The sequence below is a fragment of the Carassius auratus genome, chromosome 4 (assembly GCF_003368295.1).
Source record: "Carassius auratus strain Wakin chromosome 4, ASM336829v1, whole genome shotgun sequence".
In the NCBI taxonomy this organism is placed as follows: Eukaryota; Metazoa; Chordata; class Actinopteri; order Cypriniformes; family Cyprinidae; genus Carassius; species Carassius auratus.
Window position 1 is genome coordinate 28,518,861 of NC_039246.1, and position 14,688 is coordinate 28,533,548.

Below are 14,688 nucleotides of genomic sequence, written 5' to 3' on the forward strand. Positions count from 1 at the left end.
CAAATGTATAAACCACATGGCAAGCTCTACTTTTATATCAAGATTACAGGATGTTTCTGTTTGACTCAAGTATTCACTGTATGCAGATCAGTTAATCTCTTATTTAAGCATTTCAATTTGAGTTTTGATGCTGGCAAGTGCATCTTTGCAGGGCCTTTGATGTGGAGACTGAGTGAATGTGGAGGAGCCTAATGAATATTACATTACCCTTCTGCAGCACATATGCTTTTCAGTAAACACAAGCTGATACACACGCTAATGAATTCCTCTGACTGTTCTCCATATAAACGAATGATGATATTTTTATGAGAAACATCTATTAATAATAACACTGCCCTGTTTTAGTAAGTCCACCATAGAGTATTATGTGACAAGTTGCTTTTCATCAAACTTAATTGGCTACAGACTGAACCATCATCAAATGCCAAAGGAAAGTAGAAAAATGACTTTGATGATTCAGAAAAACAGATTTGCGAGTCAGTTTTAGGAATTTCGACTTAATTTATGGTTACAATCTTCACTGTTATGCATATATATATATATATATAATATTTACTATATTAGGGAAAACAATAATTACCTTTTATATTGACAAAAAACAACTATATACTGGGGATGAAAAGTGATCAAAAAATTAATTTAGTTAATTTACTTCACAAATTAATCACATATCAAATTTGTCTGAGAATGTTTTGAGAAAGCTTCAAATAGACATTACAAAAAGTAAATAGTTTTTCATTTGATTTCCTTATCGTTTATTTCTTTATTTTTTCATTTGAAGTTGTTTTGACTTGTCTTTTTGTCTGTGTGCATCTAGATTACCAGAGGCTCATGGTGGTTGCAGAAGGAATCACAACGTTGCTGTTCCCGTTCCAGTGGCAGCATGTGTATGTGCCCATCCTTCCTGCTTCACTTCTGCACTTCCTGGACGCCCCTGTGCCGTATCTCATGGGCCTGCAGTCTAAAGAGGGCACGGACCGCTCTAAACTAGAGCTGCCTCAAGAGGTAACCTGCACAAACCTACACATTCACACACTTTTTCTCACCACAGCCTCTTGGAAATCCCTGGCATGTGGATGCCTCCATCAAGTGGGCTGTTTGTTTTTTAAGAGGCTTTATAACTTTGGAGCCTGATTGGCTGGTGACGATGGCTGATCTGCGTATTAGAATGCCCTCAAAAGCACCAGAGGCCTTTGCTGAAAATAGCCTGAGGAGTATGAGGCTCTTCTTTTACAGTCCTGGTTTCCCTCTTATTTCTTAGAGTGAACACAGTGCTTTCACGTCTGATGTGTTACATTAGCTTCAGATACTAATGTTGCATTAGGATCAGAATTCTTAGCAGAGGTTATTTATTCATGGTTTGTCCGTCTGGAGGCTGCAAGGCTTCCCCACATCCTCATCCCTAAATCCCATTTTCCGTAACTCAGCATCCAGATTTCCTACTATGCATTCTGTTTGAAGTCACTCTGACCCAGAAAAAAAGACTTATAGCATCTAGAACGAGATCGAAGGGGAACAAGAGAGGAGATGGCTCATTTTGGGGAAACGACATGGGTTTCCATTTTACTGCATCACTTTTGTGTTTCTGTTTGCTTATGTAAGTTAATGTTTAAAAGATTTAGGGGGTCGGTGGGATTCTGAATTTTTTTTGAAAAACTTCTCTTATGTCTATTTGTTAACTAATAATAGAAATAATTCTCTAATAAAAATCATTAAAATGCAGAGCACATATATACTGAGAAATATAATCAATGCAATAAAATGATTATCAATTGTTATTTAGATTTTGCCTCATCCACCATCTTTTTTAAACTGACCTTGTTACAGGGTATTTTGGGATGCCATTTCCGTAGGCATCTCTTGAGGCTGGATACAGCTCTCCTCACAACCGTTTCCTTGCTTTAAAACCTCTTGAGGTTTTCTGATATGTCCTTGTGTAACAGCACTCAAAGTATGGCTAACAGTGACATTTAGTTAAATTATTATGCTTCAGCTCTTGTACATTGTTTTACCCATTTTAGAACAGGATTCTTCTGATCAGTAACAGTATTAGTATGCAGTGAGTGTTAGATGCATGTTTACAGCTCAAGACAAACCTACATGTGCGTAAACATATATGCACACACTCATGTTCATGTCGCAGTGTGAAAAGAGATGTTAAAAAAAGGCCACATAAAGAAATCTGACACACATTTCAAATTATGTGCACTCATATGAAATGAAGACAGAACCTAAAGTTATTTGAATTTTTAATAGGAAAAAATATGTAGTGTTTTTATTTAGCTGGGTCTAACACATACATACCGGAGTGAATGCTGGTTTGTGACAGGCTGTCAGCATTGTGGCCTGACAGAACGGATAGTTCTGCTTGAGTGATTTATTTTTACAGCAACAAGGTCACTCTCACACACTCACTTGAGGGCGTTTTGACTGCATGAGCGGCACTGCATGTGACTGAACATCAGTGTGTCACACAGTGAGATTTCTAATGATCCACTGGATTGATTTAACCTAATTCCAGATGTTGGCTTATGTTATTAGGTCAGTACAGCTGATGATTTCCGTTGAATACTGTAATTTCCCAGCATGCATTTGTTTTGGACAATTCTTTGTTTGGCACATCACAATGAAGTTGGCTTATAATGTAATCTTCATGTTCATGTAGTGATAAGTTTGCCAGGCAATTATTTTGGATTATTTTTTTTTGTTTTTTAACCAAGAACCATTAACTTTTTTTTTTTTTTATTTATTCATTATTATACTAAATAAAACATTTCAAAAATTTAATTTCATAAATTAAAATATTATATTATATTATATTATATTATATTATATTATATTATATTATATTATATTATATTATATTATATTATATAATTGTCAGAGCAAATTCCTCTTGATAATGTCAGATAACTTTGATAGAAAGGTAGGTAATTAGGTTGAATTAAATTTAAGTACATAGTTATATGTACTAAGAATAATTTTTGGTTTGACTGTATATATAATAAAGTACATTTTAAATTGTTTTACTTCAAAGCATTTAAAAACACTCATTTGTCATTGATCCATTTATACACACACACACACACAGACAAATTTCCTTTGTCACAGCATTATTGTCTAATGTTGCATTATACTTCAGGCTGAAGTGTAATTGCAGAAAAATCAGCCTGGTGACATCTTAATAACAAATAATAAAAGTATTGCACAGCAAAACTTGAACTCCTACAATTGCAGACTTCGATGTGTGGCTTGAAGCCACGTAAATGTTCATTTGCTGGGCTTCTTTCTCTCCTCAGGCGAACCTGTGTTTTGTTGACATCGACAACCACTACATCGAGTTACCTGAAGACTTCCCTCAGTTCCCCAACAAGACCGAATTCATCCAGGAACTCAGTGAGGTATTGCTAAGTTTTGGTTTGTCTCCTGAGGGGGGCAACACCTCCTCTGAACCAGCTGTGAGCTCGCAGACCTCCGTGCTGGAGAAGGAACTGAAGAGCACATCCCTGAGTGAGTTGGTGGATGACCGAAAGAATGGCAACCTTGGTGGAGAGGCGCTGGACGTGCTGGAGCTTCTTCAGGGCAACCCGACTCTGGAGCGTCTGCAGGCTCTGGCCAAAAGGACAGGGGTGAAAGTGGCGCGTCTGGAGGCATTGGCAGCGGGGCAGAAAGCTGTAGGGGAGGAGGGCGTTGGAGGAAGGTCTCCTGTCGAGGAAGAGGAGCTGAGGAACGCTAAACTGAACGTGCAGCTGAGGGAGGTGTTCGCTGCACGCTTTGCCACAATGTTCGCGGACTACGAGTCGTTTGTGATCCAGAACTCGCCAGATTTGGAGTCCTGGCTGACCAATAGAGAGCAAATGCACAACTTTGACAAGGTGACTTACATTCTACACACTTATTAGTAAAACTACGCTCTTAATGTTTTTGTTTGTAGTTTAGTTCGGCCCTTTTGTCTTGGTCTTGTAGCAGAGTTTTCATCAAAAGTTTCAGATGGTACCTCTTTCATTTGATTTCTCTTTAGGCCTCATTCCTTTCGGATCAGCCGGAACCGTACTTGCCCTTCCTGTCCCATTTCATCGAAACGCAAATGTTTGCCACCTTCATCGACAACAAGATCATTTCTCAGTGGGAGGAGAAGGAGCCCCTCCTTCGAGTGTTTGACGGACGCATTGAGAAGGCCCGTCTCTACAATGTTCGCGCACCCAGCTTGCGCTCATCTGTTTACCAGAAATGCACCTTTCTCAAAGAGTCGGGTAAGAAACATTGAGATCGACCTCTCATAATAATGAAGTAAAATGTATTTGAAGTCTTACTAAGATTTAATGTGCAAAGTCAATTGTTTAAACCATTTCAGGTTTCTACTACTATAATTTTCAAAACATTGCTCGACGTGTTGATCTCTGACTCAACCAGTGATTCTTTGTAAAAAAAAAAAATTGAAAAAAATAGATATTTGTAATTATTTTAAAATGTAATTTATTTCTATGATGCAGTTATTTTTCTGTGTGACATGCTTCATCCTTCAGAAATCATTCTAATATGTTGATTTAGGGTTCAATAATATAATTATTAATTATTATCAATAGAAATATTACTTATAGGAAACAGAAAAAAGACCAGCATTTTTTGTAACTTTATAAATATCTTTATAAGTGACTTTTTTGTTGTCAGTTTAATGCATCCTTGATCAAATAAAATAAAAATATTAATTAAAAAATAAAACCCCTAAACTTGTACGGTTGTGTGCAAGTAAAAAGGAGTGCAATGCGATGAAACAGATTCTAAAAATCGTTGTTTTTTGCTGCATTGAAAATGTCTTCGCATTTTTGTGCAATCGCATCCTCGGCAGAGCACCTTTCATCATTCTCTTTCTGAACCGATGGTGATTCCCTAGTCATTTATCTGTCACTGCAAATTGTGTATTTCCATTTTAATGAAGCCTGTAGAAAAAAAAAGCTGCTGCATATGTGCCCAAATGATTATAGAGAGTGACAGTTCAAGAGGGCGGCTGATGGGCCGAGGAGACGGGGGGAGAAAGAGAGACGGCAGAAGTGTTTGAAAAATGAGGAGCGCAGAATAAAAGAAGTGAAGAGTGTGTCCTCAAATGAGTCATATGAATGGAGCGCTTTTGAAAGGCTGCCAGATGCTGAAAAGAAAAGAAGGGGTGCCTGGCGTGGCTGTATTGTGTCATCTTGGGAAGCCTGTGTGTATGTGCGCTGAATATTGTTGAGCGTGGTTCTGCTCGCTCAGCCCTTAGTACCATTGTTAGGTTAATAACCTCTTGTAACAGCAGATGGATGCTGCTGTTCTGACTTAAAAAATCTGGCAAACTGCCCACATATGCCCTTTAAAAGATGCCCAACATTTTCAAAAACAATATGCAATCTGGAAGTCATAGAGTTGATTGTTAAATTGCATGGTAATGTTTCATTATTGAAGCTGTCGTACAAAACTGTTATATTAATTTATAAAAAAAAATAATTAAATGAGCACAACAATAATAAATAATATTTTCTTATTCTTAATAGAATAATACTTAGTTTATGCTTTTATTATTATTATATAAGTACATTATAATAATATTATAATATTTATTATTTATAAGTTATTTATTATACTTGGTTTATTATTCTTATTTTTCTATTGATATTATTTTCTATTTGGAATTATTGAATCTTAATATTATTTTGAAAAACAAGCCACTTTTATTTGGCCGTTGTGGAAGTCTAGCCTCAAGCTTATTATTTTTATCAGTGAATATTCTGAAGTGTTTTGTAGCTTCAACACTTCTAAGACTCAACACAAACCCCTCTCACTCCAGCTGTGTTTCTCGTCTCCAGCCCAGGCCATAGAGCAGCGGCTGAGAAAGATGGACCACACAGCCATCCATCCTCACCTGCTGGATATGAAGATTGGTCAAGGAAAATACCAGCAGGGCTTCTTCCCCAAACTACAGGCTGATGTGCTCGCCTCAGGGCCCACCAACAACAAGTGAGTCCTCAACACTATTAGAAGAGATTGACTGTTCAGTGTGGGGCATGTAACACTTCAGTGTCAATATTAGTTCTAAAGCTCTGTTTTAAACTACAACAGATGCTGCAATCCATCTGTTTTTAAAGGGGGGGTGAAATGCTCGTTTTCACTCAATATCCTGTTAATCTTGAGTACCAATAGAGTAGTACTGCATCCTTCATAACTCCAAAAAGTCTTTAGTTTTATTATATTCATAAGAGAAAGATAGTCTGTACCGATTTTTCCTGGAAAAACACGAGCGCCTGGAGGCGTGATGTGTGGGCGGAGCTAAAGAATCACGAGCGCGAATAGGCTTTTGCGTTGAGAGCATGTGGAAGCTGTGACATTACCGTGAGGGAAAAACCAACATCCAAAACAAACCATGGCTTACAGTCAGATTCAGCCGTTTATTTATGATCCAGAATCAGATCCCGAGGCTGAAACTGAACGAGAGCAGCATCAGCAACGACTCGCTCCGAGCGGGGCTTGAACCCGGGTCTCCGGCATGGGAGGTGGACGCACTAACAAGGAGGCAGAGATATTTGAAGCAGTTTTACTCACCGCCTGCGGTTCCAACACACGATCGTGACCCTTTTTCGTTGGGATTGCATCATCCTTAAGAAATAAATGATACGGAAATCCGTCGTCAAACTGGGCCTTGTTTGTAAAACAAGCATCTTCGAAATGCAGGGAACAAACAAAAACACTTGCACAACTCCGTTGATGCTCTGTAAAAATAATCTCCATCCACTGGTCCCTTAATGCTGTTTTTTTTTGGTAATCTGTGCAGGGTTGTCTTGCCCTGGCAACCAAAAACACACTCCTTTTGTGACATTTCGCAACACTCTTGCTCTGATCAGTGAATCGCTCTGATCAGTGAAGTCTGTTGTGCTCTCATTGCTCTGCTATACGGGAGCGCGCGCTCTTCCGGCAGACGTGCCTTAGGACCCATATAAGGAAATTCCGCTCCATCTAACGTCACACAGACCCATACTCGAAAAAAACTTTCCGAAACTTGTGACAAACCGTCACTTGGGAACAAAAATACTCCTTCAAACGTACAACTTAATTTTGAAACTTTGTCCATGTTTAGCATGGGAATCCAACTCTTTAACAGTGTAAAAAACTCAGTATGCATGAAATAACATTTCACCCCCCCTTTAATCACACTTCACTAATGGAATCTCTCTTTGATCAGGTGGTCTAACCGCACATGCTCGACCCAGCGCAGAGTGGACCGTCACAGACAGCACAACGACCATCTGGTGCTGGACAACGACCTCAAAGAGGTACGACTGCAGCTCTCTTCCTCTTCAGCGTCTCTCCTCCCTTCTCTTTATCTTGTTCTGTGTGCAGCGTTTGATTAGCACAGACTTCTTATCTAATTCCTTCCATCTTGAGTCTTTTTACTTCCTCCATCTCTTTTATACTGGTGCCTTCCAAGGGTCTTATTTGTCAGATGGTAGATAAAGCTGATCGTTGGCAGAATCACAAAGTAAAAAATGATAAATCTGTTTAATTCACCTTCATGTTGTTCCAAACCTGTAAGACTTACTTTCTTCCATGGAACACACAAGAAGTTATTTTGAAAACTAAAACTGTCGCTCTTTTCCGTTGGTATTGTTAACTAAAATTAGTACAATTAAAAACTGTTTTCAGTAATTCAAATATAAATATTAGATGAGAGCTTAAATTAAGCTTTAAGTAAACTCATTTATTTTTTAGTTAGCTGACATTGACAAAAGAACGCAACAGTTCAAGTTCAAATTCAATGAAATATGAAAATGAAAGAATTTTTTTTAAAATGTATATAATTAGAATACATAATTTTAAAATAGATAACCCATATATTTTGTAAGTTGTTATTTACCATTACAACCAAATCTCTGAATTGATAATCCAGACCAGTTTTGTTAATCAGATTGGCTGATTGATTTTCGAAAGAATGATTTGTACAGGAATTAAAACACTTCAAGTTTTCAAGAAACATTTATTTCTAATTTCAAGAATTTTACACAATTTTTTCAGTGAGCTATTACTTCTAGTTAATGTAAGGAACAGTAATTCTCCATAAATCACAGATTCTTGATGTCTGAATCACATAAATAGTCTTCAGGGCTGTAAGTGATTTACATGAAATTTGACTTGTAAATGGCTCCTGGTGAATCATGCTTAATGCAAAGGCCTCTTGGGGTTTTAGTCAATTTGCCTGTTCTCATTTCGTCATTTGTCTCTATTTTCTTTGACTTCTGAGCTTGCGTTTTCTTTTTCAAGTGTCTTCTTGCTTGTCTTTTCTTGCATTCATGTGCATGCTGCTTTTTTCTTTCCTTTTCTATTGTTTCTTCATGGTTTCTGTGTGTGTTTGTGTGCTGTGTGGGCCATACCACCTCACGGCAGGTGGAGGGGTGTTTGCTCCTGCAGAACTCTATGGCTTTCTGGGAGTGGGATAAGGCGCCACCCCCACCTATTAAACCGCCTAAAAAGTCCTTCTCGGCCTGCTGTCTGGTATGTGGAGGCCTGCCATTATATGATCGACTTAAAACATTCCTAACATGCCCATAACAAACTCCTCCCAGATTCCTCCCCTCAGACACAGTGACCTTTGAACTCTGCTGCGCACAATCCTGCCCCTGGATATTCCCACACACCAGACTTTGAGTAGTGAGCGCTTACCGACCCAGACGCTCAGCAATCATAAACCCCACAACAAAGAATAAAATCCTCTGCTTTATAATCAACCCCCAATAAGATCTTGTTTTTCTGTAAAGAATGTGAGGTAGATTAAACCTTTTGAAGTGACTTTGCTCTTTTAAATGTCTGTGTCCTGATCTCTTTGTGTAGAAGTACATGCAGGAGGCCCGTAGCCTGGGGAAGAACCTGAGACAACCCAAACTATCAGACCTGTCCCCTGCGGTCATCGCTCAGACCAACTGGAAGTTTGTGGAGGGTTTACTGAAAGAATGCAAAATGAAGGTCAGGATGAGTTTAATATGCACAGATGGATGTATTTGTGTGTGTTCACAAATGTGTGTGTTTTAACAAGGTTCCCACTGCCATGGAATACCTGGAAATTAAGAATGTTGGTTCTAAGTCGATATTGGATTTTTATTTATTTATTTACTTATTGACATCGAGATTATTTTCTCACTTTTTCATATTCAAATGCATTTGCTGTGATCTCTTAAAATGTACTTAAAATTATTCTTTAAAAATGCTGTTTATCATTATTAAATTCTTTAATTAATTTTTTAGCAGATCTTTAAATGAATATCCATTTTTGATTTGTTATAATATTGTAATACTTAAATTATTTTTTTTTTAAAAAGGACAAAATTCCATATAATCATAATATTGGCCATTTTTTTTGGTTATTTGGACAAAAATATTTGGCTTATCATATTGACAAGAATTTTAGTAATGCAACTCTTTTTAAGAGTTGCTTGATTCAATCGAGTGGAAAATTATGATTTATTTATTTATGTATTTATTATAAAAATAAAATAATAATAAAAAATATCCCTAAAAAGTAAAAAAGAAATAAATACAATAAATTAATAAAATCATTTGAAAACATTTCTGTCTCTAAAATATTTAATTGGCTAGACATTAATATTTGTCATCTTTGTCAATCTTAGACATCAATCTGTCTGTTGCAAGTCTGTCTGGTGACTCTCAGCAGAATATTTTAGCGCACAGACATTATTAATATGAAATTATATTTAATATTAAATTATTCCTGTGCTTTAAAATAGTTCATCTGCTAGACATGAATTTTTTTGTAGAGCAGAATTTAATTCAAGTCACTGTTCATAACATCAATCAGTCTGTTGAGAGTCTCACTGGATACAGTTGTAGACTAAGTAGTACAATCACATGCATGTATTCATTTAACAGTTAGTACAATACAATTCTGTGTAATGATTTTAATATCCTTATCTAGTAGTTGTGAATCGCTGGACAGGCCATAAAAATGCATTGGGTAAGAAGTGTGGGAAGCATAGTTATTAGTCTGACCCACTTGTCTGCTGCATTAAAGACCTTAGACTCAATCAAGATTGAATTGTCTGGTATGTTGTTTTTAATGTTGTTTATCAATGGATGTTCAGACCAAGCGTATGTTGGTGGAGAAAATGGGCAGAGAGGCTGTTGAACTGGGACATGGAGAGGTGAACATCACTGGCCTGGAGGAGAACACACTCATAGCCAGTCTGTGTGACCTGCTGGAGAGAATATGGAGCCACGGTCTACAGGTCAAACAGGTGAGACACAAACACATGGAAATGCTTTTCACATTAAAATGCATACAAGCTAATGCTGGGAATCACTGTGTGCTGTTATCCTGGTTAATAGGGAAAGTCTGCGCTGTGGTCTCATTTATTACACTACCAGACGAGAGAAGAGAAAAACGAACAGCTGTCAGAGTCTCCAGGTAAAATATATATACAAGTTCATAAGACGAGAAACAACTCTTCTCAAGTTATAGAACGACTTTCAGGGGTGTAAGTTTCAGAACTAAATTATGTAAAAACAAAATGCAAAACCTTGTTGGTGATATATTTGTTGTGTCTAAATCTTAAAAAAAAAGTGATTAAAGTAGGATTTGATTAAGTACGTGTCATGCTTTGTGTGCTTGATACTGATTGCAAGTGGCATGCTAACATTTAGCATTACTACATTATATTGAAGTGTAAATATACTTGTACTCAAAAAACAATATTCCTTCTTTTTTTTAAGACCTAAAGCTCGTTTTTCATTGTTTTGGGGAACTTCAATACCTAATACAGTTGTAAACATGTTTAGCTAACTTTTAAATTGCTTAGTGCTTCTCACAGAAATACTGAAAGGGACACACAGCAAATTTTTCATGTTCACAACTGCTATAGTGATTTCAAAATGCACTTGAATTGTATTTTAAATTGCATTTGGCATTCAGTTTGCATAGTTAGAACAGTTTGTGTTCATATACAGTATGACTGTGTTTCAGGCCTAACACTGCTACATGCTAACAGGCTAACAGTGCCTCAAGAAGGGATTTAAAATAGCGATTGTGCTAAAACTGTTTGTTTCTTGCTCCGCAGTGTCTAATGGCCAGGAAAAACGGAAGCCAGAGTCCAGTGTTGGTCTTCCTGCATTACGTCTATCAGTCATACAGGATATGAGGTGTGTTTATTGCTTGAAGACAGTTAAATGTTGCATACCGCAGTGCGTATTACATTGTTTTGGTTGCATAATTCAGTTGACAATGTTTTTAAAAAAGAGATTGCAGTGCTTTCAGCCTCGTTTAACCCACTTACAGTGTATTGCATTATTGCTTTATATTTTTGATCATCTTTTTCGACTTCTCAGACACATCCAAAGTATGGGAGAGATTAAAACCGATGTAGGTCGAGCACGTGCTTGGATCCGACTCTCTCTGGAGAAAAAACTACTTTCCCAGTCTCTCAAACAGCTGCTGTCTAACCAGGCCTTAACCAAGTACGTGCAACACACATCCACACTCCCATTTACACTCACACACACACCTGAAGGCTTTCAGACTCCCACAAACACACCAAAAAACATGCTCATCACAAGAACCTGTGAAGCAAACAAGCACATGCAAGCTGACCCGTTTCAAGTAAGTGCACCTGTTATTAAGTATGCGATGTTCCCACAGGAAGCTGTACAAGCGTTACGCCTTCTTGCGCTGCGAAGAGGAAAAAGAGCAGTTTCTCTTTCACCTCTTGAGCCTGAATACCGTGGACTACTTCTGCTTTACCAGCGTCTTCACCACCATAAGTACGTCCCACAGAAAGAGAGACACACACAGATGTACAGATATGCAAATCAGGACTGTATCTACATAGTTGATGTATATTACATTTTCTACATTTGTTCTTCCAAATCTTGAATATTTGGTGATTATGTTTGACGCAAACACTCAGGCAAACAGCAGGGAGCATGAATGAATTTTTCTGCCTTTTTGTAGAATGCTGTGTTTATTTGCAATTTGTTTTTTGCATCCTAAGTGATTCCATACAGGGCCGTCATTATCCCCATCAAGAAGCTTAGTAACGCAATGACCACGTCCAACCCCTGGCTGTGTGTGTCCGGCGAGCTGGGCGACTCCGGCATCCTGCAGATCACCAAGAACGTTCTGGAAATGAAGTTTGATGTGAGTGCGGTGACATCAGGCTCCAGCTGTTCTGCCCTGAAACCGATACATTTGTTTATTTTGAGTGTGGGACTGAAACAATCCTCCATCCTGCCATCGGCAGAATTGAGTCTGCTTTCAGGTCTTTTGAACATCTGTTAGAGCGAAACTATTTATGGAAATATAGCTGAACAACATATATAATATCATGATAACAATGTCACATTTCACCCAAGAGAAATTTTTAGCCATTTTAGTAATACTTTAACTATTTTTTTTTCTATAATTCATCCAAACATAATTTTTTTATTTTTTGTACTTAATGGAATAAATACAACGTACTGTAATATTGTGACTTTTATTTCAATTGGCATTATAAATTTTAAAATGAAAACTTATAGTACCATAAAGTACAAATTGTTTACAATTTAAATAATCTGTTTAAATTTTGCAGTAAAACCATAAGAATTGAGGAATATAACCATAATCTCTTTACATATTTTATAAAATTATTAACTTTATTATAAAAAATATTTAAATTAAATTTTTGCAGAATATTCTAAAAATGTAAAATATAATTTATTTCTCTCTTCTTTTGTTTTTTGAGTGTGACAAATTTATATTCACACAACTGTTGTGAATTTTACTTTGCTTTGGCCCCTTATAAATATTTTGCATTCTCTCTTGAAATGATTCTCTTGATGTGCAGATTATTATTTTTCCCCCTGAAATGGTGATTCATGCATTAGTGATCAAAACCTCTTTATTTATGCACTTCCACGAATCTATAACTTTGAGGAAGGAGATATTATTCTTCCATCCCACCTCATAAAACCAATCACTGTCATTTGTCTTGCTGTCAATCACCCATCATGTTCTAACTCATGCTGTGTCCTCTCGCAGTCTGCCTTTAGGCCTCACACGCACATCTCCATCGCCTTCAAGGTTAGGTGCACATCCCTCCATTGTACTCCTCCCTCTCTTTCCATTCATCCATCTCTCCATTTTTCTACTTCTCTACATAGAGAGAGCTCCTCTTCTTCTCCTTTTGGTTGTTTAGCTTTAAATCTTGTGATTTTTTTTTTTTTTTGTTTGTTTTTTAGCAGCCCGACTTTTGTACATGTACTGTGTATTTACTCACTAAAGCTAGTTTTTCACTCTTATGGAGTGGTGATTTTGGACACTTGCGTTTAGTCAAATTCTGATTGTTTTTAGAGCTGTGTGTTTCCTATGGTCTAAACCGACCATAATAGTGCATTGTACACGTTCACTATCTTGGTGTCCTTCCTCTGCTCAACACTCACATGGGTTGTTCAGTTATTCTCAGACAGCCTCTGACATGGTTGCCTTTATCTATTCTGTATGTGTATCTTACAGTGTCAGAACCTCGGGAAGTTGACGACAGTGCAGCTGGGTCATGATAATTCTGGCTTGCTTGCCAAGTGGCTGGTGGATTGTGTCATGGTCCGCAATGAGATCACCGGCCACACGTACAAGTACGGCCTACTTTAGTCTCTTGCCATTCATCCTGCACCTTTTATGGTTGTCTTGTTATTTACTCTTTGTCCTTTCCAGGTTCCCGTGTGGCAAGTGGCTGGGGAAGGGCGTGGATGATGGCAGTCTTGAGCGAGTTCTGATTGGTGAATTTGTAGTTCCATGCAATGATGATGACGGAGGAAGAGGGTCTAAGACTCCGCCCCTTCAGCGATCACCTTCCCAGATCCGACGAATTAGCATCACATCGCTTACAGGACGTGGAAACAGTAAGTCCATCTAAAATTTCAAAGGTGCTCAGTCATTTGTTGATGATGATGTGCTGGCGGTCATCTTGGACTTACACTGACACCTAGTGGTTAAAATCTGGCATTGCACAACATTGTAGAAATGTTCTAGTAGCGGTCATCCACAATGACATTTTTTGATTTTCTGATGATGGAATTTGCGGAAATGAAGTACATAGTACTCTCCTTGTATATAAATCAGCTTTTATTAGACTACAGGGTATGAATGTTGCTTCTATTGTGGATGCACATTCAATAATGTCAAGAAATATCAATTACTTTAGGTGTGAAATCTTTTTTTTATATTTCTGTAAAATTTTCTACAGAACCAACAACTGTACAGATACAGGAATCCATCGGTGAAGCAGTCAACAATATTATAAAGCATTTCCACAAACCAGAAAAAGAGGTATCATATGCCCACGCAAGATTATTATCATTTTTGTTGTCCATGTAACTTTGTTTTTGAATCTCAAGGTTTGTGTGTGCTTTCAGAGGGGCAGTCTTACAGTCCTGCTGTGTGGAGAAGGTGGTCTTGTGTGGGCACTGGAGCAGTTCTTCCATCATGGATTCCGCTCGGCTCGAATCTTTCAGAAAAACGTTTTTGTGTGGGACTTCTATGGCAAGCTCAGCTTATTAAATGTTTCCCTGTGATAGCAGTAGAGAAAAAGAAAAACACAAACAGCCCTAGTTAATTTATCATGTTTGTGATGAAATCTGTGGTTTAAAGCCTATAACTTACATTCTATGAAATTATTATAA

General features: G+C 37.5%; 1 protein-coding gene across 4 annotated transcripts in view; it reads left to right on the forward strand.

Annotated features, from left to right (window-relative positions):
• The window catches only part of LOC113065410 (DENN domain-containing protein 5B), a 35,745-nt gene that overhangs the window by 18,837 nt on the left and 2,220 nt on the right, over nt 1–14,688 (forward strand). For 2 of the 4 annotated variants that reach the window (XM_026236628.1, XM_026236646.1), the window contains 17 exons: nt 818–1,005; nt 3,300–3,875; nt 4,022–4,253; nt 5,841–5,991; nt 7,211–7,301; nt 8,854–8,985; nt 10,119–10,271; nt 10,363–10,441; nt 11,091–11,172; nt 11,359–11,487; nt 11,669–11,790; nt 12,021–12,166; nt 13,049–13,090; nt 13,523–13,641; nt 13,721–13,908; nt 14,253–14,335; nt 14,422–14,548. In XM_026236628.1, the coding sequence (XP_026092413.1) occupies nt 818–1,005; nt 3,300–3,875; nt 4,022–4,253; nt 5,841–5,991; nt 7,211–7,301; nt 8,854–8,985; nt 10,119–10,271; nt 10,363–10,441; nt 11,091–11,172; nt 11,359–11,487; nt 11,669–11,790; nt 12,021–12,166; nt 13,049–13,090; nt 13,523–13,641; nt 13,721–13,908; nt 14,253–14,335; nt 14,422–14,548 (2,640 nt within the window). The remainder of the gene's footprint in view (nt 1–817; nt 1,006–3,299; nt 3,876–4,021; nt 4,254–5,840; nt 5,992–7,210; nt 7,302–8,853; nt 8,986–10,118; nt 10,272–10,362; nt 10,442–11,090; nt 11,173–11,358; nt 11,488–11,668; nt 11,791–12,020; nt 12,167–13,048; nt 13,091–13,522; nt 13,642–13,720; nt 13,909–14,252; nt 14,336–14,421; nt 14,549–14,688) is intronic. The other 2 variants (XM_026236636.1, XM_026236653.1) reach the window with 1 other exon arrangement.